The sequence below is a fragment of the Crassostrea angulata genome, chromosome 1 (genome assembly GCF_025612915.1).
Source record: "Crassostrea angulata isolate pt1a10 chromosome 1, ASM2561291v2, whole genome shotgun sequence".
NCBI lineage: Eukaryota > Metazoa > Mollusca > Bivalvia > Ostreida > Ostreidae > Magallana > Magallana angulata.
Window position 1 is genome coordinate 47,813,270 of NC_069111.1, and position 21,392 is coordinate 47,834,661.

Genomic DNA, 21,392 nt, shown 5'->3' on the forward strand with positions numbered 1-21,392 from the left:
GTAGAAAATTGGTGAACTTTTTGATGTCATATTCAAAATCACATGCATTTGGATTAAAATAAGAATTATGAAGAAAAAAAAATTCACATGCTTATTTGTACATAGGAAGCAAAAAATTATTACAGTAATTTGATGATGTTCATTTTAGGGGGTCATGTTAGGCTCATAACATGTACCTGTGTATAGTTCTTTGTGAGATTTCTATGCAGGAATCCTCCAATGGCATAGGTTGTAAATTGTTCAAACCATAACCCAAACCCATACCAAATTTGGGGCCACAAGAAGGGTTCAAAATTTAACATAGATATATATATAGGAAAAAATGTTTAGATTCTTTTCCTGGAGAACTACAATGATACGTTTATAAATGTTACTATGTAAGCATCCTCATATCTTCATACCCTCAATTCAAGGTCACAGTGACCTTCTTTCACTTTTTATAATTATTTGTACTTAAATTTCTTAATTTGTTATCTTTCATACATGGAGGCCTTGACTGATAAGATTGGCCAGTTGATGATTCGTATACATATTAGGAAATGATATCCAAAAGTGAAGGCTTCTGTTTACATTTATTGTTTTAATGTATTATTGTTGTTCAGGTGAGCGATGTGGCCCGGGGGCCTGTTGATTTTTTGTTTTGTTTACCGAAGTTAACATAAAATCAAAGTAATAAATGTATATAGTGTTTTTTAAAACATTGTAAATGAGACCTGTTGCTATATGGAAACAAGGTTAAAATTAAGAAGAAGTGATTCTAAAATGCGAAATTTAGTATTAGGTTTAACGACAATTTAGAGGAACCATACCATTCTTTGTTTGCTATTTGAAGGCATGTAAGCATTATGCAGCAACATGAATCTGTCGTTGCCTAAAAAATATTTGGACTCGGAAATTCATTCAGAAAATATATATTAAATTTTTTAAAAACGTCATAACCAACGGCAAAAGTGAAGTTTCAGTTGATATTATTTGGAAGTGTACATGTATGTTCATTCCGATTAATTTATTTTGAAGCATCGTGTCACTTGTATGAATAAAAGTTCTTCAAATGTACCGTAAAATATTTTATTTGTGATTCTGCTTAATGTCATCCAGCTGCAGCCTAGCTCCAGAGATCAACAACACATATAATTAATGTGTGGTGTATTTGTGGTGTATTAAAAGAGATAGACAAACAAAACTTGAACAACCGTACCTTCCCTATAGTCGTTCCGGCGGGTCTCGGAAAGAGCGCCTTAAATTTTATACATTCAACAGACGTTTTAACTGCACAAAATCAGCACCACCACCACCACCCCCCCCCCCCCCCCACCACCACCACCAACCCAAACAAAGTATTCAATTGACAGAGGTCAACATCTCTACCGAAGTATATGTTTTAAGTTATGTCTTTGATTAAAATAATTAATTTTAGCCCCAATCTCAACAAGTGGTAGTCTACTCTATATACTAGAATATATTTCAATGATTACACAATGGGAAGGTGTTGTCATGGACGCGTTAGTCATTTAAGGTCAAACTTCCAAGCAGTCAGGTGTCCGGTCATTGAATGTTTTGTTGTGTTTTAGCTCACCTGGGCTGATTTCTCCCGAGAAATGGACCGACCAGACCGTGAGGTGTGCCGTGCTTGCTCTACTAAAGGAAATGAGCCAGTCAACTCTTGCCAAATTGTGTCCTCTTACTCAGGTAAGCGCTTCATGTACTTTGCAATCGTCATCATCAAAAATCACAGTTGTTTTCCAACCAGCCTTGTGAATTTTGATAGTCCGCATGATAAGACTGTTTTCAATCACGTTCCATTTAGATTAGAAATAGAGCTTTTCATTTCGATTTCAAGTTTATGAAAATTGTTTACAAGATATATCAACGGTGGATGTGTCGAAAGGCCACCGGGTTGTAGCTCTAAAATCAATTTGTGAACAAATAATTTATTGTTGGGATCATACAGCGTTAATAAACAATATTCCTCTGAAAAGGTTATTTGTGCTGTATCCGTTCTCAGGAGGCTTTGGGAACTTATCACGTAAATTTATTAATTATAAATTTTAACCCTTATATAAGCAACACGTACGATTGTTCAGTTTAAATGAAATGTCTACGACGAGCCGCGTAACAATCATATCCTTTTTACAAATCCGTGGCCTCTTTTTCAGTCTGCGATCTCCAATATTGCCAACTGGAAATACACAAGCAAGGTCAGTGCCGATAAATGTAAGGAGTTCGGTGTTTGGTATAAACAATACCATTCGATGAAAGGTATGACTTCACGCATGTACACTCTATACCAATATTCATGTATTGTTGTTTTTTAAATGAATCCATCGTCCGAAACTCGCCGACAGTTTCGCATAACTTACTGACCGTGGGTCAACTCGCCTGAATATTTCTTGTTCTCATAAATACTAGCAATTATATTATATTCTTTATGTGCTTAAGATGTACATCTTATGGCATTTTGCACAACATGAGAAAATGTACATGTATCAACAATAATTCATTTTATAAATACATTCTGTGTTTAGAAAATTTCAATATCATGAGTAAAATTTGTTCTTAAGACGTTAAGAGTTTCGCTCGATGATTTGTGAATAACAGTTCAAAAGTAAGGATACGTGAGTTACAGCAGAGTCCGTTAACTCGGAGGGAATTTATATTATATGAAATTCTTAATGATTTAATTCATTCGGATTTGATTGTATCTCCTATTATACGTTCTATCAAGTATCCCCTCCTTATTTATTATCGATAATTGAATTCGGCTAAAGGGGCAGGAATTGTACGCCACCAGAAGCTGGTTTTCATATGATTTTGAATGTTCCCTTTTACTTTCAGAGATTCGTGGTGAAAATTTTGGGATACCCAAGGATTCAAGATTGACATTTCACCCCCAACATGAAATTCCGCAAATGAGGAAATGGTTCCATTCATGCAAGACTCCTTCTGATGAAAAATTGAAGTTTTTTGCAGCTGAACTGAATAAAGGTCACGTGAGACAAGAGAGACCGAACGTGACTGTTGCTAAACTCAAGATATGGTGGAAAAATGAACGACAAAGAGAAAAACGAATGCAGCAGCAGACGCAATCCGAAAACGAGGCTCATGGCGGGAAATGCGATGAAGATGAATCCCAGCCGTCAACATCATCAGACGAAATTGCCTCAACATCCAAATCATACGTCGAACTTACAAACGTATCGAACGATTTGCTTACGTCTGAATTATTATGTAAGAATAGCTTTTCCAGTGATGGATCGAATACGGGCGACTTGTTCCATGACGCAGATTTTCACTGAATAAAGCACTGACATCGATGTCCAGAGGATTGCTTTGCAAATTATTCTGGATTTGAACAGAAACATATTCAGTGAATATATTGAAGGAATTTATTTTTAATGATTATTCATCACAAATATATCAAATATAGTCAACATTTTGGAAACTTATATAATGTTACTGGACACATTGAGTTACATGGTAACGACCTTGATACCACAAAGGTCGCGTACCTCGGAGTAAAAATAACCTGTAATGACCTTAACATTGACGAAAGTAGAACTAACCTCTACAAAAGACAAATGTGGTTAATTATGATGAGAGATGTTCTATCAATATGTCAACCAACCCCAAACCAAACCTTCGTTTTGTTACCTATGCAATAGGATCAAGAGTTACATTTCACTAGACTCTCAACTTTGATTGTATTCTGTTTCATTTATTTCTTGTTGTTATGGAATTGAAAATGTTTTGTGTTTACATTGAATCAAAAAGGTTTGGTCTATCATTTTCATATAAGACAGTAGTGAGTACTGTGCCGGTTGCAGTTTGTTTTTATTAGCTCACCTGATCCAAAGCTTTTCCGTTATCTGTCGTCGTTTTTTCGTCGAGTCGTAAACTTTTCAGTATTGTCTTAAAAACCAATAAGGCAATTTTTCCAAAATGGACACAGTGCATCCTTTGGTATAGTGGATGCAAGTTTCATTAAATGAAGTGCCAAGGCATCTCTCAAGGGCTGATTTAACAGATTTTGTGATTTGTTAAAAAAAGAATTCTTCTCTAGAACTCCTGCGTTAAGAATGATGTAAGGTATAAGTATATTATTTGTATACAGTGAAGATTAATCTTTGTTCAATTTATGAAACTCATGGACAGAAGAGGCTACAACAAGGGATCAAACTTTTACATTGCGTTAAATAAAACATAATGGATATTAAAATCGTCCAAAGAACATGTCATACTTCTAGGGAAGCATCCACAAGACTTGTCCATGTAGATTCAATATTGTTGTGGGTTTTTTTTATCATAAATTTCAAATAAGGTCGGGTCATCTACGTTAAAAGAGGATCATAATTTTCCATAAGATATATAGAAAAAAAATATTTTCAAAAAATGTTCACGAAAAAAAATTAAGACTACTTAGTATTATTAGTCACATTTAAGGGAAGCGTCCTTATGAAGCTGGTGATTATAGATTAACGTTTTTTCCTTAAAGATTATGGCCCCTGGGAGTAGAGTTGGGAACTTACAGAAGATATAACTTTTACATGGAGATGTATTTCTTGAAAGTATACATGGGAGTATGTGTAATCTTTTCATGCAATGATTGCTACATTTATAGCTTGTATGTAAAAATGAACAAGAAGACATCTATATAAAGTTAGTGAAAATGTAAAATGCATGTCGATATGCGGAGTAAGCTGATGTTTTGGATTGACGGAAGTCTTACTATTTGGAAGTATGACGTCAGTCGGTGCAGTCTGCAGACTGTGTTTTTATTGTAGCCACAGGTTCCATCATGAAATATACCTTTATAGAATTAAAAACTACTTTATTATAACATAGGTACTAGTTTATGAGGAATTGGTATCACTTTGTGAAATGAACACTGCTAGATATAATGGGTTTGAAGGCGGATTTTTATTAATTAGATCGTGTTATTCAGCTATGTCAATGGCTGTAAGATCGAAATCAGATTTCTTAAGAATATTAAAAGAGAAAGTTATTAAAATTCTAAAGTATACAAGCACTTTCATACAGGTAGTAGATTCAAGTTTGTCGAAGCCTGACCCATGGGGATACGGGAGAGTTTCAATAAGAGATCAAAACTAATTTACATCTGCGTAAACTGAAGCACTCCATGTGCTAAAAATCACGTAAGCACCATATAACCTTTTGCCAAGTAGTTGAAAATAAAAGAATTAAAGAAATTAATAATCAAAATAGAAGCGTACAACTGTGAACACGCGATACAAAGCACGTGTTAACTCGAGACACGTATGTATAGGGTGTTTAGCAAATAATTTACAAAAATTGATTTTCACTATTTCAGTCTCTATAAGTATATTCTACTGGTTATAATATAAGTTATATAAATAGGTATACCTGATAGTTATTCGTGTAGCATGATTGACCCTAATTGAGCAAAGTCGCAATTTCGAATTAATCTGTATAACGCAGTCCTGAAATGATTTGAACATTCTGAATATACATGTATATATACTCTATAAGGATACGTTATCAAAATATATCAAAGTGGTTATAAAAGAAAATAACTTTCATAACATTTTAAAAATTTCAACTTGATAGCCAAAAATATATAAATTAGTATCAAAAAATAAATAAAAACGGTTCAGGTAATATTTTTGAAGGGTATATTTATATGAAGAAATCATTATACTATACAGTCATTTTATTTGATGTCGCTTAAGAGAATTAGTATATTCAAGCAAAATGATATAAACATGATAAAGGAAGTGCACATATCCCAAATGCACCCCCCCCCCCCAATTTTTTTGTATTGGTTTTAAAAGTGCTATTTTAATTTACTTCTTGAAATGCATTGAAAATTGCATACATGACATATCAATACACCAAGCATTTGGAATTCCATTTAAAAAAAAAACACTATAATGATTTTACATTTTTTTATCCAACACGTTTTGCACTGAGTGTTACACAAGAATATGTGAAACTTTGTACTTGGAAATAGAAACATATACTTTCCAAAGACATCTGGGGTTTTTTATTGGTAACTTTCTTATATATTTGTAAAGAAATGGTCCGAAGGAACAGAATCAGTATTCAAAGGTGTTACCCGTGCGGCGTCCTGAAAGAAAGTGAATTAGCGCATCTTTTTAAACAAAGAGAATCGCTAGAATTCCCGCGTTTAATTTCATTGGTCAAATGATGACACCAACATTACGTGACCAAATAGAGCACTCTCTTCTTCTTGATAATACACAATAACTCGTAGTGCGAAAAATTGTAAAATCAATATATATATATATATAAAGCATTTTAAGTAAACTTAAAATTCCTAAAAAAAAAATAGAGCGAAAAATCATTATTTGTATTCATTGCTTTCTTTTGGTGTTTCATGAGGATATGATCGCAGAAAAAATATATATATAGCCTAGCAATTCGTGGATAATTAATGTTTTCTGTTTTTGTATGAATGATTAATCTCAATTTGGACTCAAAGCAGACAAATATGAGACGTACAAGAACAAGACATGCAAAAGGTTTTTCTTTGTTTGTTTGTTTTGTTATGATATTCGAAGCTCCTATTTTTCCGATTTAATTAAAATTAAAACAACAAGCGCATGTTATCGACATACATTATTATCCTAAATCACAATAGAATATGGTGGATGCCTCAACTCGTTTTGACGGAAGGGAGCCAACTCTCAATCATCTTTTTTTTTTCGTCAATTAGTAAGACCCGGCATACGCGAATGTGATAAAGAACGACATGTCAAAACTCCTTTTCGATTTTGTTTGGAAATAATTATTAAAGCACATTAATTTCTTTTTTTCGGTGAGTATCCTACTTGAATCAGAATCACACAAATATACACACGTCATTGGTACTTCTATGTCGTTAATAAGAATACACGCTTTGTTTCTATGAGCAGTAGCATGATTAATTGAAATCAAGCTTTAAAGTTGACCTGTGATCAAATCAACAAATGAAAGCTTCCACTTGAACCGACTTTCTATTGCATTTGAGTCAAATTTTTGACAGATTTTTCGTACATTTAATAAGAGCCATTACTTTCTTTGAAGGCAGTAAGACTGAATTCGAAGAGGTGTTAACCATTCAATTTCCCGATGATTTCATGTTGAGAACTCAACCCGCGTCATATAATCATAATCCACAGAGCCCCATTTAACTGTGGAAGACAAATAAAGGTAAGGCTGTCAGTTACATTGGTTTTTATATTATTCACATAAAATTATTTTGTCAAATAATGAAGCTTCAGCTTATTCTAATTGCATTAGATAGGAAATTTTAAAGCATTTAGTATTGTCTGGTTATAAAGTATATGTATTCTTACACTTTTGATATTTGACATATTTCTAGGCACCATGTGTGCTCTACCTGGTCCAGGTGGCCAAGGGAAGCGGAAGGAAATTTACAAGTACGAGGCACCATGGACGGTTTACAGCATGAACTGGAGTATACGCCCAGACAAAAGATTCCGTTTGGCTTTAGGAAGCTTTGTGGAGGAGTACAATAATAAAGTAATTAATCAAAGCTTGATAGTACATTGAAAAAATATAAGATAGAACCATACTCTTCAACAGTGAGAGTTACAAAAATGGGCATAAAATTATGAATTGAATTTTTCTGAAAATAGTGCATTGGGTGATTGCTAAAATTGTACACAGCATTGAATAAATAAGTAAAGAATTTTCTGTAAATGTAGATACATGTATTGTAAAATCCTGATTAATTAACTTTTTTTAAAGGTACAAATTGTTTCCCTTGATGAAGAAACATCAGAGTTTACCTCAAAGAGCACATTCGATCATCCATACCCAACAACAAAAATAATGTGGATCCCTGATGCTGTGAGTATTTTATATTGATATTAATTCTTCTCCATTATTTCCTTTTTCATTGAACTGTCTAGTTGTGATGGAGATTACATTTTTTTTATCTATACAGAAGGGAGGCTATCCCGATTTGCTGGCCACCAGTGGGGATTACCTGCGGGTTTGGAGGGTCAGTGAAAATGAATCTCGCCTCGAGTGTCTCCTGAACAATGTAAGTCCAGGTCAATCAAAGAAAGCATTTCAGGGAAGAAATTAAACATTTTTTGTTAAGATTTGTTGCACCAACGACACTAACTTCCCATATTTTGTCATGTAACAATGAAAAAGTTCTTAAAATGCCATAAACAAAAGAAAAATAATAGTTTTTTAAAGAACATGTAGCAAAATTATGATTATATATATGTAGTCACTAACATGTAACTATCAGAGCATATAGTAAAGAGATAGTTATTGTGTATGTTAAATTTCATATCGGAAATCTAAAAGGTACTAGTTATGTATTGTTTTATTTTAAATAGAATAAGAATTCAGATTTTTGTGCTCCACTGACTTCATTTGATTGGAATGAAGTGGACCCTAACCTGCTAGGAACGTCCAGCATCGATACAACATGTACAATATGGGGTCTGGAGGTAGGTGTATTGCCTTTAAATATATTTTTTGTCTTAATTTCCTATCGTTCAAAACTGCCTGAAAAATAAAAGCTAGATTTTAAATGTTGCAAAGGTTGCCTCTCGTGATTTTGTAGGGAAATTAATTCCTCATGTTTAATTAGGAATCTACAGTATTTCATCAGTGGATAAAGTATTACATTTGCTCAAAATTGCAAAATCTTGGCATTGATGAGTGTTTCAATAAAATAGTCATTTGAAAAACATACATGATACATGAATTTTGTTTAATTTGATACTTTTACAGACAGGACAAGTTCTCGGTCGAGTCAATGTGGTCTCTGGTCATGTGAAAACTCAGTTGATTGCACACGACAAGGAGGTGTATGACATTGCTTTCAGTCGGGCAGGAGGTGGAAGAGATATGTTTGCTAGTGTCGGTATGTAACTTGACAGTCGGGCAGGGGGTGGAAGAGATATGTTTGCTAGTGTCGGTATGTAACTTGACAGTCGGGCAGGGGGTGGAAGAGATATTTTTGCTAGTGTCGGTATGTAACTTGACAGTCGGGCAGGGGGTGGAAGAGATATGTTTGCTAGTGTCTGTATGTAACTTGACAGTCGGGCAGGGGGTGGAAGAGATATGTTTGCTAGTGTCGGTACGTAACTTGACAGTCAGTTAGACAACGAAAAGAATTAATCTTAAAATATGAATTTACATACATTAGTACATACATGTGTATGCATAAAAGTAATTAGAATCAAACTGATTACCAATTTTTATTAATGATAATGAGGTCTTTTTTTATTTCCTAAGAATTAAGTACCACTGATACCAGTTTAATGAAATGATATAGCAGATACACATGTACATGAAAGCATGCAAGATAAAAGACAATGATATTGGAATAGTTGATTCATCATGCTGATTTTTGTGACGACGCAGGTGCTGATGGCTCTGTCCGTATGTTTGACCTCCGTCATCTGGAACACTCCACTATTATCTACGAGGACGCCCAGCACCACCCCCTCTTACGACTCTGTTGGAACAAGCAGGATCCCAACTACCTGGCTACGATGGCTATGGATGCTATGGAGGTAGAGAGGCTTTTGTTGTCAGAAACTATGGCCAATCTCACATATGCTAACTGACTGTGGGCCAACTCATTGATCTTTTTTTTGTTTTCCAGAATATTTACTAGTATTATTATCAATTTAATAATGAATATTAAGCAAAACTCTATATTGTTTTAAAGATGTATGTGGCGTATTTGGAGTAAAATTTTTGACATGAGTTTGAGTAAAAATATACATCATGCTTCTTATAATTAGACGTTTCACAAACTCTCGGCCCGTAAAACACGTTCTTTCTTTAGTTTTTTGTCTCTAAACTTTGCTACACGTCTGATGAATATTAATGTGATCCCCCATTTGTAACGCCACTGCGCATGAGTGCGGGAAAACCTAGTATTGAAAACACGATGGATGAACAGTTTGTTTACAAATTAGAATCACGTTTTTTTTATGTCTTGAAGATAGATAATTCTTATATCAGATGATACCTGAAGTATTATTATACCGTTATTCATTTATGTAGAACGATATAAATTGCTAATTATGTTTAATAAAGATGAAACACGATTTTAGCATCAACGACACGGTAAAATGAGTGAATACCCCGTCTCCCTGAGGGATGCATGTACTGAGACTGTTTCTTTATTTTTAATTCAAAAATTCCTCTCAACGAAAATCCATTTGTGGTTTATAACTTATAAAGCAAAGACATGGAACACATGGAGCACATACGAACCTGACTAGCAAAACCTGGCCTACAACTTTATGATAAAGAATTAAGTTGAATTCGGCTTTAATTCCTATTCCCTCAAACTACATGGTCTCCAATGACAATCTTTCCTTTGTTCCTATCCTTGTCAGTCTGTCTCTTTTTTCCTTTCATTGCCAAAACTGTCAAACTTAACGGTATACCTATCTTTCTGTCGTCACCATTGTTGTTGTGATAGACGGAGCATGGTATCACGTGACCGATTTAAGGCGGGGTTTATTCAAATGTTAGATTTATTGTCGACTCCACAATAATTTTAAAAATTATTTATTAACTTCTATATCTTTTTAACCCGATTGATATAAACTGCATAATTAATTGTGAAGATATATCTTTATATAACATATGTAAATAAATAAGTCAATTAAATGTTTCTTAGCATGAAAATATACGCCACATATACCTTTAAGGTATGAAATGAAAATTGGTTAATTAAAGCATGCAATTGTTATTTATGCATTGTAAGCATTAATGCAACTGATAACATTTCCTTTACAAAATATGTAAAGAAACAATCAGAGGCATAAATAAAACATGAGAACAAGAAAAAGTCAACGAGTTGGCACAGGGTCAGTAAGACCGCCAGATTGGTCGTGTCTCCAATGGTCAGAGGCCTAGAACTGTACTCTTTATCTATGACTGATAAATATTACTGGTCTAAACTTAATTGATATAACCGAATTTAAATAAGTGTCATTGAGGAATTGCCATGCATTCAGTTATGATTTAACAGTCATTTTACAAACGGGAATCTGCAAAATATGCTTTAAAATACCATTGTGTTTCAGGTAGGTTAAATTGTTATGTTATTTATTAGAATAGTTGATATTATACATGTTCTCCGCCTATTTTTTGATTAATTTGCACTCACTGGCAGTACAAGACATCAGAAGTGATGCTATTTTTGTAATTCAATCAAAATCGGTCAAATTTGACATTTTTTGTAGTTTTTTTTTTAATGGGAAATATAGAGCAATGCTTTGAACAAGAACAAACTTTTTGTCAATTTTTATAAGTCTTGGATAGCTACATCTTTGATGGAAATATTTTGTTTGTTCAAGAAATCACTCAATGTTTTGTGACAGAAAATCTGCTTGAAAAATGCCATTTTACGCTAAAAATGCAAAAATGACAGGAAAAGGTTAACCTTTTGATGTCATATTTCAAAGTTGTGGGCATTTGGATCAAAATGAAAATTATGAAAAAACTTCGCATTTATATCTGTACAAAGGAAGCAAAGAATTACAGTAAATTGATGAGGGTCATATCTTATTTGATATTGTATTTAGCCGATTGTTCTTTAGGTCATTATCTTGGACGTGAGGGTCCCCTGTACTCCTGTGGCCCGCCTGAACAACCACCGAGCCTGTGTGAATGGAATCGCTTGGGCCCCACACTCCAGCTGCCACATCTGTACAGCAGGTACTGTCAGTATTCTCAGTACTGTCATTATGGACTGATTTTCAAGTCTCATTTTACTCAATCTATAACCATTAAATAAATATAATTTAAATTGTGTGGAAGGAATTATCTTAGTGTAACCAGGCCATGCCCTATAGAACATTATCATTTTAATAATAGAACGTTCCATTTTATATATATTATGACGTTGTATACCAATTTTGTTAGATACTGTGGAATCATCATTGTTCAAGGGGGACCAATGTTCATGGCTTTTGTGGGTAACCCTTGCCCACGAATTTACATCCCAACAAACCTATATACAATCATTTGTTTAATATCTATTTAAATTATCCTGATTATACTACCAACGAAATTATGTCCCGACGAACCAGGAAAATTTTGGCTACCCACGATCATTGACCGATTTCACTGTAAATGAAAACGAAAACTTGTTTGAATATCAATATGCGGTTTTTATATATATGTTTGTTTACCTTTGGCCAGCTGATGACCACCAGGCCCTGATCTGGGACATCCAGTCTATGCCACGGGCCATCGAGGACCCCATACTAGCTTACACCGCAGCAGGGGAGATAAACCAAATCCAGTGGTCATCCACTCAACCCGACTGGATCGCCATTTGTTACAACAACTGTCTCGAAATCTTACGTGTCTAGACAAAGTTCACCCCTCACCCTCACCCATGCTATTTATTGGATAGAGATCATGTTAAATACTTTATTTAATTTTCTCAGCATCAAAAGATGGTGAATTAAAATTAAAGATGATGTTTTGCATTAGACATTTTATAAACTGTCTTAATTACGTGTAGTTTGTTCAAGATCATGTAGTTGTCTTTGTATTGTGTTCTTGTTCAAAGATTATGAACAAATAATGTCCATGAACAGTAAATCAGAAACAATGTAAAAGTCATTATTGCTTGGTAAATGGCAAAATTGGCATAGAATGATTACAAAAGTTACAAACCATAGATCATCATGAAAAAAACCCTGATTTATGGTATCGACATTGTCATAATATCAAAAACTTAAAGTTGTACAGCATATGCATTACAAGAGGTTGTGCATGTTTAATGGCAAAATTTTTGATAATTATTCTGAAAAGGAATTTTTTAAACTATTAACGACTATGCATGTTTGATTTTTTTAAAAAAGATACTACATATATGTACTTAACCATATTAAGCATGAAGTACATTTTTTTATACAGGTATAATCATAAGTTTATTTTATTTATTGCATTTTTGGTTTTGCCACTATATATCTGATGTGTTATCTAAAATTTTGATGAAAATTAATACTTTTTCTTGAATTTTTAAGAATGTGTTTTTTTTTTCATAAAGATTCAAATTTTAATAATGAGTTTTTCTCTGTAAAGCATTGGATGAACTAAAACTTTATGAGCTTCTATATCTCTTTACTACTGTGGAATCATCATTGTTCATGGGGACCAATGTTCATGGATTTTATTGGTAACCCTTGTCTACAAATTAACATCCCCATAAACGTATTAAATTCATTTATTTAATATTTATTAATATTATCATGATTATACCACCAACGAAATTACGTCCCCATGAACCAGGAAAATTTTGGCTGCCCACGAACATTGACCCCCTTGAATAAAAATGATTCCACAGTATTCATTTTAACTGTTTATTGAATAAGAAGAAATTGAGGGGATGTACTGTTTTTAGCAATGCTTACATTGTCATAGCATGAGTTTTGACATTTCATTTAATGCTTTATTTAATCCAAATTTCATGTCTTTAAAAAACTGTGTTTTTATATATGTGATTTAACTTAAGAAGTTGCATTCTTGTAGAAGATTTTTTTTTTTAACAATGTTTGATTCTCACCAAACATTAATAACTCTTTATAAGGGCTGTAAAACTGCATGCAAGAAATCTGCTTTGAATGTGTGAAAATTTACATACATCACAAAGGATCTCTAATCCTTTGCCCAGTATCAGCATTATGAAACTGTTGGTAAACACATGAATTTTGGTAGACCTCTATTATTCTACAATGTTATGGTTTTTTGCAAAAATACCTTTAATTATTTTGAAAATGAAGAAAGAAATTCTCATACACATGTATAATCTAGAATAAGGCATTCTTAATTTTTGAATCCATATATTGTAACTGAATGCAAAGTTTTAACATTTGTTCATGTAATAATTGTAAGAATTGTAAAAGTGGAGACTAAATGATCACCAATTTTCTATATGGGATATGCATTTTTACCAGGCTTGGATCATGACAAAAATATTATTTTATGTAAATTTGTGTACATAGCTCATGCTTCACTTTTCCTGTAATTATCAAATGATAAATAAATAAATTCTAGATATTACAACCTTTTTTATAGGCTATTCATTCATTAAAGAATTGCAGACTGGTGATTTGGGATTATAAAGTTAAAACTGATACTGGTACTTGTGTATGGTATATACCAGGTAGTACTAAGTAACATATAGTTGTGTCAGATAGGTTGTTGTCTAGAGAGTGAACTAACAAGGTTTGTATTTCCTATCAATTAATAGAGATTTGTATCATATGATGACAAGAGAACAGTTTCATTGACGGTTAATTACGCCTTCTCCCTCTCTCCATAACCCGGTGATGGAGATAGGGAAAGGGCGTAACTAACCGTGGGTTTCCGACGAAGTTGACATGTTTACCACTTTCGGAAATTGCCACTATATAATCACAATTGGAAAACATACAATAAGCCAGAGCAAAGATTTAGAGATTTTGAGGTGGGTAGACAGAATACAGTAGAATGGATGGAATTCCTTATAACGTCGGGTGACTAGGAAATCTCACGTAAGCTCAGATGAGCGAAACACTAGTTTGTTGTAAATGTGTGTCTCATTAAATTGTTTTAATCTTTAGACATATAATAGTTTAGCCAGAATCCCTGGGACCTCTATATTCAGCTGGTATACTAATAAAGAAAAGATATGCCATACATGATTTCATTTTTGGATTGTCCTCAATCTCCTATATTTACTTGTATATCGAGCGGCTCATGTCCTCTTTCATTACCCATAATTTCAAAGAAACCCAGACAATTTTCATCACCATCAATTATTGTCGTATTTTAAGAATTTTATCAAGCACACACTATTGTCAAGATACATGGTATATTAAATCACAGCCATTTCACCCTGTAAACTCTCACTCGTTCTTGTTACAAGGGAAAAAGCTGTCAAAAATACAATTTACCATCTAAAGAAATGTTTGCTTTAAACTGCAATTTAATAGGAAAATGAGGATTCACTTCAGGTTCTCTTACAATTCAATATTTAGCTATCAATATAAGCATATCTCTTTATGTCCTTTCTTCCAAGCGGCTTTTTGACATGCCTTAGAGCAGTACCAGGCTTTGTGACACCTCCCACAGGATGGGAACCCTTTCTCGTCGTCCGCTTCCTTCCGACATTGAGTGCAGGTGTCCGAATCATCTCCCTCAAACATACAGCGAGGGCATTCGCACCAAAAATGGTACATACGATAGAGGAAGCCGCGTCTTTGTTGGCGGTTTAGTGACGTATCCACAAATGATGTAAACAACTCATCCCCCTCTTTGATTGGTCTTTTTGAAATCACATGTATACCGGGAGCCTCGTTTACGTCTCCAGATATGATTTCCACGTTGTTGGCGCAGGAATGATTTAAGCTTGACTGTATGCGAAATATACCAGTAAAAACTGCTTCTGGTATTGTGTTTGGGAGAATCCTCTTCAAATGTTGCATTTCTGGTATTTTATCCACTTGTTTCCGGAACAGAAAGTATGGATGGTTAGGATCAGAGAACACCTGTATGCTTCTGCTGACCTGGCTGTAACGGAAGTTGAATTCCCCGGGGGTAATTATGTACTGTTTACGTTTGTCCTTGTTGGTGAAAATCTTTACCATGAGGTCATACATTTGGGGAATACGTTTTGTTATCCCTCCCTGACTGCAAACCTGAAAACTGAATATAAACAACCAATTCATGATAAAATATTTTCTTGTTAATATGAGGAAAAATGAAGAAATTTTAACACAATTATAAAACAGAACGCCAACGTTGCAGGTGGTTTGGTTGTAGAAACACAGGTTGCAAATAAATCAAAAATCAAATTAACCAAGCTTCTTTTACCTGTCGAACTTTCTTTTGGATATGGCAATTAGTACATCACTGACAACTTCTTCGATGCTCTCTACTTTAGAATTTGCATCACAGAGGATGGAAGCCCATAGTTTTGCCAAGACGATTGGACTGAAATTGTCATACCACCATCCCTCAACTTTTCCGGAACTTTTAACTGAAGCTTTTTTGAACTCTGTACAAATCTCGTAGAGTTTGGCAGCGTGTTTGTTTTGGGATGGACAAATGAGTCGATGATATTTCTTCCAGGAATCAAGCTTACATTTCTCTGAACAATATAGTTCCATTGAGCATTGCTCACACCTCAGTGGTGTTCGATTGGTCCAGAACTGATTCACGGCGTTCTTCAATGTCTTGTTGCCTTTAAGGCTCTTTCCACCAAAGAACTGTTCAGCAGAAACCAAGCATTTTGCGCAATGACTGCAGGCCGGGATATCATCATAGCCTGAATCAAGAGCCTGGGAGATAAGAACTGGTCCTTCTTGAAAGATAACTGACTGGCTTTCATAGCTGCACAAGGCCCGAACACTTCGACCTTTCTCCGACAAGTTAACCTCAATGCCTTCTTCTGATGGAAGGTTATCAAAAAGCCGTGCTGTCCTGATTTTGAAAAACAACTGCATCAATTCTTCTTGGTCATCACTGTTAAAGTCATCTGATTGTAATGCCTTCTTTATCCAGTGCTCAGCAGTGGCATGGAGAGACAGCTCTTTCGCTGCTTTTGCTGCAAAGAACACACTTTCTTTGATCAAACTAGCATTAAAATGATGCAACAGTATATTACAGAATATGATATTTTCAATGAATGTTGAAAGAAAGGAAAGATTTGCCAATGAGTTTTAAGAGACCGATGGGCCACATCGCTCAGCTAGGCAACAATACTAGTATCTAACTTGACCCATGAAGTCCATTTATTTTTTTTCACACTTCTCCACCATCAAAATTGTAACCTCTACATGATCCCAAATGATCAAGGCGTGATTAAACTTAAAAACACTAATTTGCTCGTTTGTTCATTTCACAAACAGCCTTCATATCTTCACGAGCTTCCTTTTTGTTTTGTTTGGGGTGGGGAGGGGGACATTGGCTTACTCTGAACACCCGTTGACCATGGCTATAACAAACATGAAACTTCTATATATTACCGTTGCTTACTTTCATAATAATTTAATGAGTTCTTTCTTTTCCGTTCTTTAAAACAAGATATTTATGCATTTCTGTATTACACTTGAACCCTGATGGTTTCTTTCTGACCCCAAAAGCGTGGTTTGAACTTGCATTATTTTTCATATGTAATGCCTAATATCTCCGCATTGGAAACGGGGGGGGGGGGTCTTCTATTTGAACAATACTGAATTTGCTTCACGTTTGCAGGTTTGCATTGTACCAGGGTTGATTGAAGATGACCCAGTTATTCTGGGAAAGAAGTTTGATTTAATTAAAATTAGATGTTCCGAATCCGCTATACAGTGGAAGTGGATTCGGAACATTTAAGTTTTAATAGGTTGGAAGAAGTTGAAAATTGATATTAAAAAAAAAACGGACGGACAAAATTTGATCAGAAAAGTTGAAACTTGGGTGGACTAAAAAGCATACCTCCTAGAATCCATACAGAGACCGAATTCTTCTTAGGGTGCAGACTTGTAAACAAGTAAATAATGCATTCCTTGTACAAGGTCATGTCATACAGCGATTTCATCACAATGTCGACATCGTGGTCGGAAGAGTTGCAGAAAGAACGCAGGGCGTGTCTACCTCTGTGAATTTCGCCATTCTTGAAAAGGTTTAGAGCTTCTTCTAGCCCCATTTCAGAGTGCACTTGAGAATTTGATTGGTTTGTGTCGCTATTCTCATCCGTTGTTTCAAGCCATTGTTTTACTTTCCCCTCCTCGTGTCGTAGAATGACGTTGTCCCCTGGTAGATCTCCATAGTGGATCGACGTAGGAGAAACCATGGGCTTTGGAGAAATCCTTTCGAGTACATTCTCCTGCATATTTCGGAGTCCATCGTTCAACTCGGAATTCGCCGGAAATTTTATCAAAGCCTCCTCATAGACCTCGTATGCCTTTTGGAAATTTTGCGCATCCACAAATTCTTTAGCTTTTATGATACATTTTTGTAATTCGTCCTCCATAATTGTAAATAAATCAACACGGTATTTTTAATACTTCAGTAAAAAAAAAAATGACAATGTACTCTAAGGCGCGGTGGATCCTCGGCACATGTTCTGACTGTCTGCATGTAGTGGTATTTCGCCAACAGATCCAGATGCATTGAGGCGGTCGTAAGGTTGTAAAATTCTGCTATTGTTTCCATTGGTGATAACTGACATCATCTGTTCTTGGTTTATTCTCATTAACGGCTGATAGCGGGATCCCCCCCCCCTCCCCCCATAACGTAGACTTATAGTTTCTATACAGTCGGACTTGCATTTATCATTTTTATTTTATAGAAATATTTAATGTAAATTGCAACTATTCAAAAGATGGAAAAATTACTTGTTTGGCGACTTGAACAAACAATCTATGGAAAATGATTATTAAACCATGTGTTTGGAATGGGTTTGAGTAGAAAAGTATTTACGAGTCCAATGACGTTCTCAGCATGTGAGCTCGGGGTCAGATAACTGACCATGGTGAGTTATAGCATGCGTTTGGGTTCATGCATATGTTGAGAAAATTACAGTGATGAAACCATAATTGTAAGAGTGTGGTGTGTGAAGGCGGAACTCTCCTTTACACAATCGGAATCATCGTCTTTTTCCCCTCTCTTTATTCAGGTAAGATTCAATAAATGCATTAGCTTAAAGTGGCTTTTTGAAACCAAAGTTTCAAGGGATACGTTTTCAATTCATATTTGAATACCATGGGTTTAACTGTGTTTAATTAATATACTGGGAATCTGTATATTTTTTCACCTTTTTTATATATAGATTTTGACCAGAGCTGAACCGAGGAAAGTTGGGGCTGGACTAGAGGTTCATCGGACAAAGGCACTAGTTTACCCCATAGTATGATATAAAACTATTCTATGGAGTGAACAAGTGTCAGTAAATCGGGCCAATTGATCATATTCAGATAAACATTGTAATTATTATATTTGTGGTAAGAAATAGGACTTAGTGCAACTTCTTCATACACACAAAACTTTCATTACAATTCAACTGACAAATTCTCGTTTCGGACAATACCTTGAACCCATCCGTGATCACGAACATCAGTATATACGTAAGCATCTCCCGAAACAAAAGCTACTGTGGATTTTAGGAACAACAAAAAATACGCAATACGTAAAAGAAATCTAGTGACCTATTTAATTGACATTCAACTATCAGTTTACCGTGAACGCATTCACGCTTCGGACGTGTATTTCAACGTCATCGTTGTTAATATGTCAAACTACACTAACAGGCGACATTGAAGAAACCATATGATTAAAAATAAATGATCGGAATGTTTGAAAAAGGAGTAGTCAACTGGAATTATGTCTCTATAGACTGCTTCTAGGATGAGATAACCCTATACGCCGCCGGACTGTGACGCGGATGTGCTGCCAATCAAAGTGCAACATCCTTTGTAGTCAACAAGTATCAGCAAATCAACAAAATGGAACAGTAACTAAAACTTATGTGCATATCGTTGGCTGTGATTATTTCATAAAAAAAAAATAAAAAATTGTACTAGAGGTTTCTTTTTTACATCTACATAAATTGTTGTTGCGAATAAATTGAATTTATGATACATGTATCAACAAATTCTGTTGCAAGACCATATGGAAAATCAATCCAAATGTTATCCAAGTGCACACCAATGTACAAGTATTTCTGTTCAATCTGATGTTATATATCAAAATTCTCTCATTGAAGATGTAAATACTTGGTTGATGAGATGTATCCCTGCTTAATTTTCAGGTGACTCAAAAATGAAAAATTGTGTTATTAACAGTCATTTTCAATGAAATATTGCACGGAAGACACTGCTACACAAAGTTGTATTATTTTTTAAGCTTTCAAGTGGTGTAGAAAAGACGGTTAATACTTACCATTTAATTACATGAATATCAATGGTATTTATATTCAGTTGTCAGCTGAACATAAAATGATAAATCAGCTGCTGATATATCATTTTATCAGTGCTAACATGCAATGATGACATTCTCTTCGTAATTGTGTTATTTCAGGTCAGCCAATATTGAATCGAACCGTGAAATCTCTGAAGAGATTGATGCAACGTTGGAAAGCATTCTAGCATTCATTGTAAAACTCTTGTTGAAATAAACATATTTGACTGATTCCAGTCTTGCCTCCTTTTGTATAATTTCAACTCGTTTGATATACAATTAATTCAAATTCATCTATGAAAATCTAAAAAAAAAAAAAAACCAGACTGAATTTCACAGTAATACTTTTAATGACTGATGCCTGAAACCATGTTTAATTATATTAACAAGCATTTCCATTCATGAACATTTAGTCACTACAGTAAATGTTTGACATCTACTATTTTGCAGCAGAAATACATAGATTTCACAAAATTTATACTCAGTCTGATGCAAATCTGTTTGATGACATATTTGTTTTTAAGGTCAAATGCCTAACCATGTAAAAAGAGACTACCGGTACTCAGAAAATTTTGTTTTAGAGGAAGTAATAAAAAAATATGTTCATGCATGAGCATACAACACATAAACCACATCCATCTCTTAATTCAAACTAATATCAGTGTCTTAAATTATCATACATGTCAACAGACTGATATCAAATACAATAATAACAATGATTGACTGTTAGAATTAGCTACAATACAAAACAGGAAAAATATCTTACAAAGGACATTTTTTTAAAAATCAGAATGACTATACAGCATCAGCTTATATATATTGCTGTAATTGTTCCTTGCAATTCTTTTTTAATTTCACTATGTCTTCAATTTTTCATCTACATATAAACTTTAACACATTAATCACCTTCTAAAGCATTTTGTTCTCAAATGAAATTCTTCATAAGAGCATTCAATTAAAACTTGGTCTTTGAGGGCAACAACTTCCGAAGTTAATCTTAATAATAATACCGGTACATGGTTTTTGGTTTCACACATGGATACCACAATGAAATCTGACACACAAACATAAAGATTGAGTGTATACACTGATTGATTAGAAACAAATAAATAATGAGGTCCTTTCACTAGTATAAGGGTGGGGCTTGGGGGCAGGGCAATTACGAGCCACCCTCCTTTCCGGTTATCCCCATGTGCTTGTTGTAACTCTTTTCCTGTTTCTCGTAAAGCTTGGTTAGTTTCTTGATCTGTCCTTTGGATATTTCTTTTCCATCTGCATCATGTGTGGGAATTCCCTGAGGAAATATCAAAGGAAGAAGTTTTAAGCATAGAATTCACATAATTTATACCGTACTAATGAGGTGAAAGACTTATCACTCTGGCAATACATGTGTTCTTTGCAAAAAATCCTTTTAATACTTAAGTAACTAAATAATAGTAGAAGTAACAAAGTGACAGAAA

The 21,392-nt window shown here is 34.4% G+C and overlaps 3 protein-coding genes across 6 annotated transcripts in view; 1 reads left to right on the top strand and 2 right to left on the bottom strand.

Annotated features, from left to right (window-relative positions):
• Positions 1 to 6,722: 6,722 nt before the first annotated feature.
• On the top strand, positions 6,723 to 14,078 carry LOC128190109 (DDB1- and CUL4-associated factor 7). Of its 2 annotated transcripts, none has more exons than XM_052862054.1 (10): positions 6,723 to 6,817; positions 7,066 to 7,191; positions 7,364 to 7,524; positions 7,753 to 7,854; positions 7,952 to 8,050; positions 8,358 to 8,471; positions 8,758 to 8,890; positions 9,394 to 9,545; positions 11,595 to 11,712; positions 12,199 to 14,078. In XM_052862054.1, the coding sequence occupies exons 3-10, from the start codon at positions 7,369 to 7,371 to the stop codon at positions 12,369 to 12,371; spliced, it is 1,047 nt and encodes a 348-aa protein (XP_052718014.1). In that variant the 5' UTR covers positions 6,723 to 6,817; positions 7,066 to 7,191; positions 7,364 to 7,368; the 3' UTR covers positions 12,372 to 14,078. The 2 variants fall into 2 exon arrangements, with proteins under 2 accessions (XP_052718014.1, XP_052718091.1); XM_052862131.1 differs by having other exon boundaries at positions 6,725 to 6,817; positions 7,070 to 7,191.
• A 699-nt stretch (positions 14,079 to 14,777) lies between these two features.
• Positions 14,778 to 18,146, bottom strand: LOC128190034 (histone-lysine N-trimethyltransferase SMYD5-like). Its single transcript, XM_052861948.1, has 3 exons — positions 17,470 to 18,146; positions 15,865 to 16,597; positions 14,778 to 15,696 (listed from the first exon to the last, which is right to left on the bottom strand). The coding sequence occupies exons 1-3, from the start codon at positions 18,005 to 18,007 to the stop codon at positions 15,033 to 15,035; spliced, it is 1,935 nt and encodes a 644-aa protein (XP_052717908.1). The 5' UTR covers positions 18,008 to 18,146; the 3' UTR covers positions 14,778 to 15,032.
• Positions 18,147 to 20,717: 2,571 nt separating this feature from the next.
• Positions 20,718 to 21,392, bottom strand: part of LOC128168630 (cysteine--tRNA ligase, cytoplasmic-like) — a 74,111-nt gene continuing 73,436 nt past the window's right edge. For all 3 annotated transcript variants that reach the window (XM_052834789.1, XM_052834786.1, XM_052834797.1), the window contains one exon: positions 20,718 to 21,226. In XM_052834789.1, the coding sequence (XP_052690749.1) occupies positions 21,092 to 21,226 (135 nt within the window). In that variant the 3' untranslated portion in view covers positions 20,718 to 21,091. The remainder of the gene's footprint in view (positions 21,227 to 21,392) is intronic.

Excerpts from the sequence above, each read along its gene's own strand:
- LOC128190109 (XM_052862054.1), top strand. The coding sequence starts at position 7,369 with ATGTGTGCTCTACCTGGTCCAGGTGGCCAAGGGAAGCGGAAGGAAATT. Across the intron at positions 7,525-7,752 it reads TGGAGGAGTACAATAATAAA|GTACAAATTGTTTCCCTTGA; the intron begins GTAATTAATCAA and ends CTTTTTTTAAAG. Across the intron at positions 8,891-9,393 it reads AGATATGTTTGCTAGTGTCG|GTGCTGATGGCTCTGTCCGT; the intron begins GTATGTAACTTG and ends GTGACGACGCAG.
- LOC128190034 (XM_052861948.1), bottom strand. The coding sequence starts at position 18,007 with ATGGAGGACGAATTACAAAAATGTATCATAAAAGCTAAAGAATTTGTG. Across the intron at positions 16,598-17,469 it reads CTCTGTATGGATTCTAGGAG|CAAAAGCAGCGAAAGAGCTG; the intron begins GTATGCTTTTTA and ends TGTTCTTTGCAG. Across the intron at positions 15,697-15,864 it reads TCCAAAAGAAAGTTCGACAG|TTTTCAGGTTTGCAGTCAGG; the intron begins GTAAAAGAAGCT and ends GTTTATATTCAG.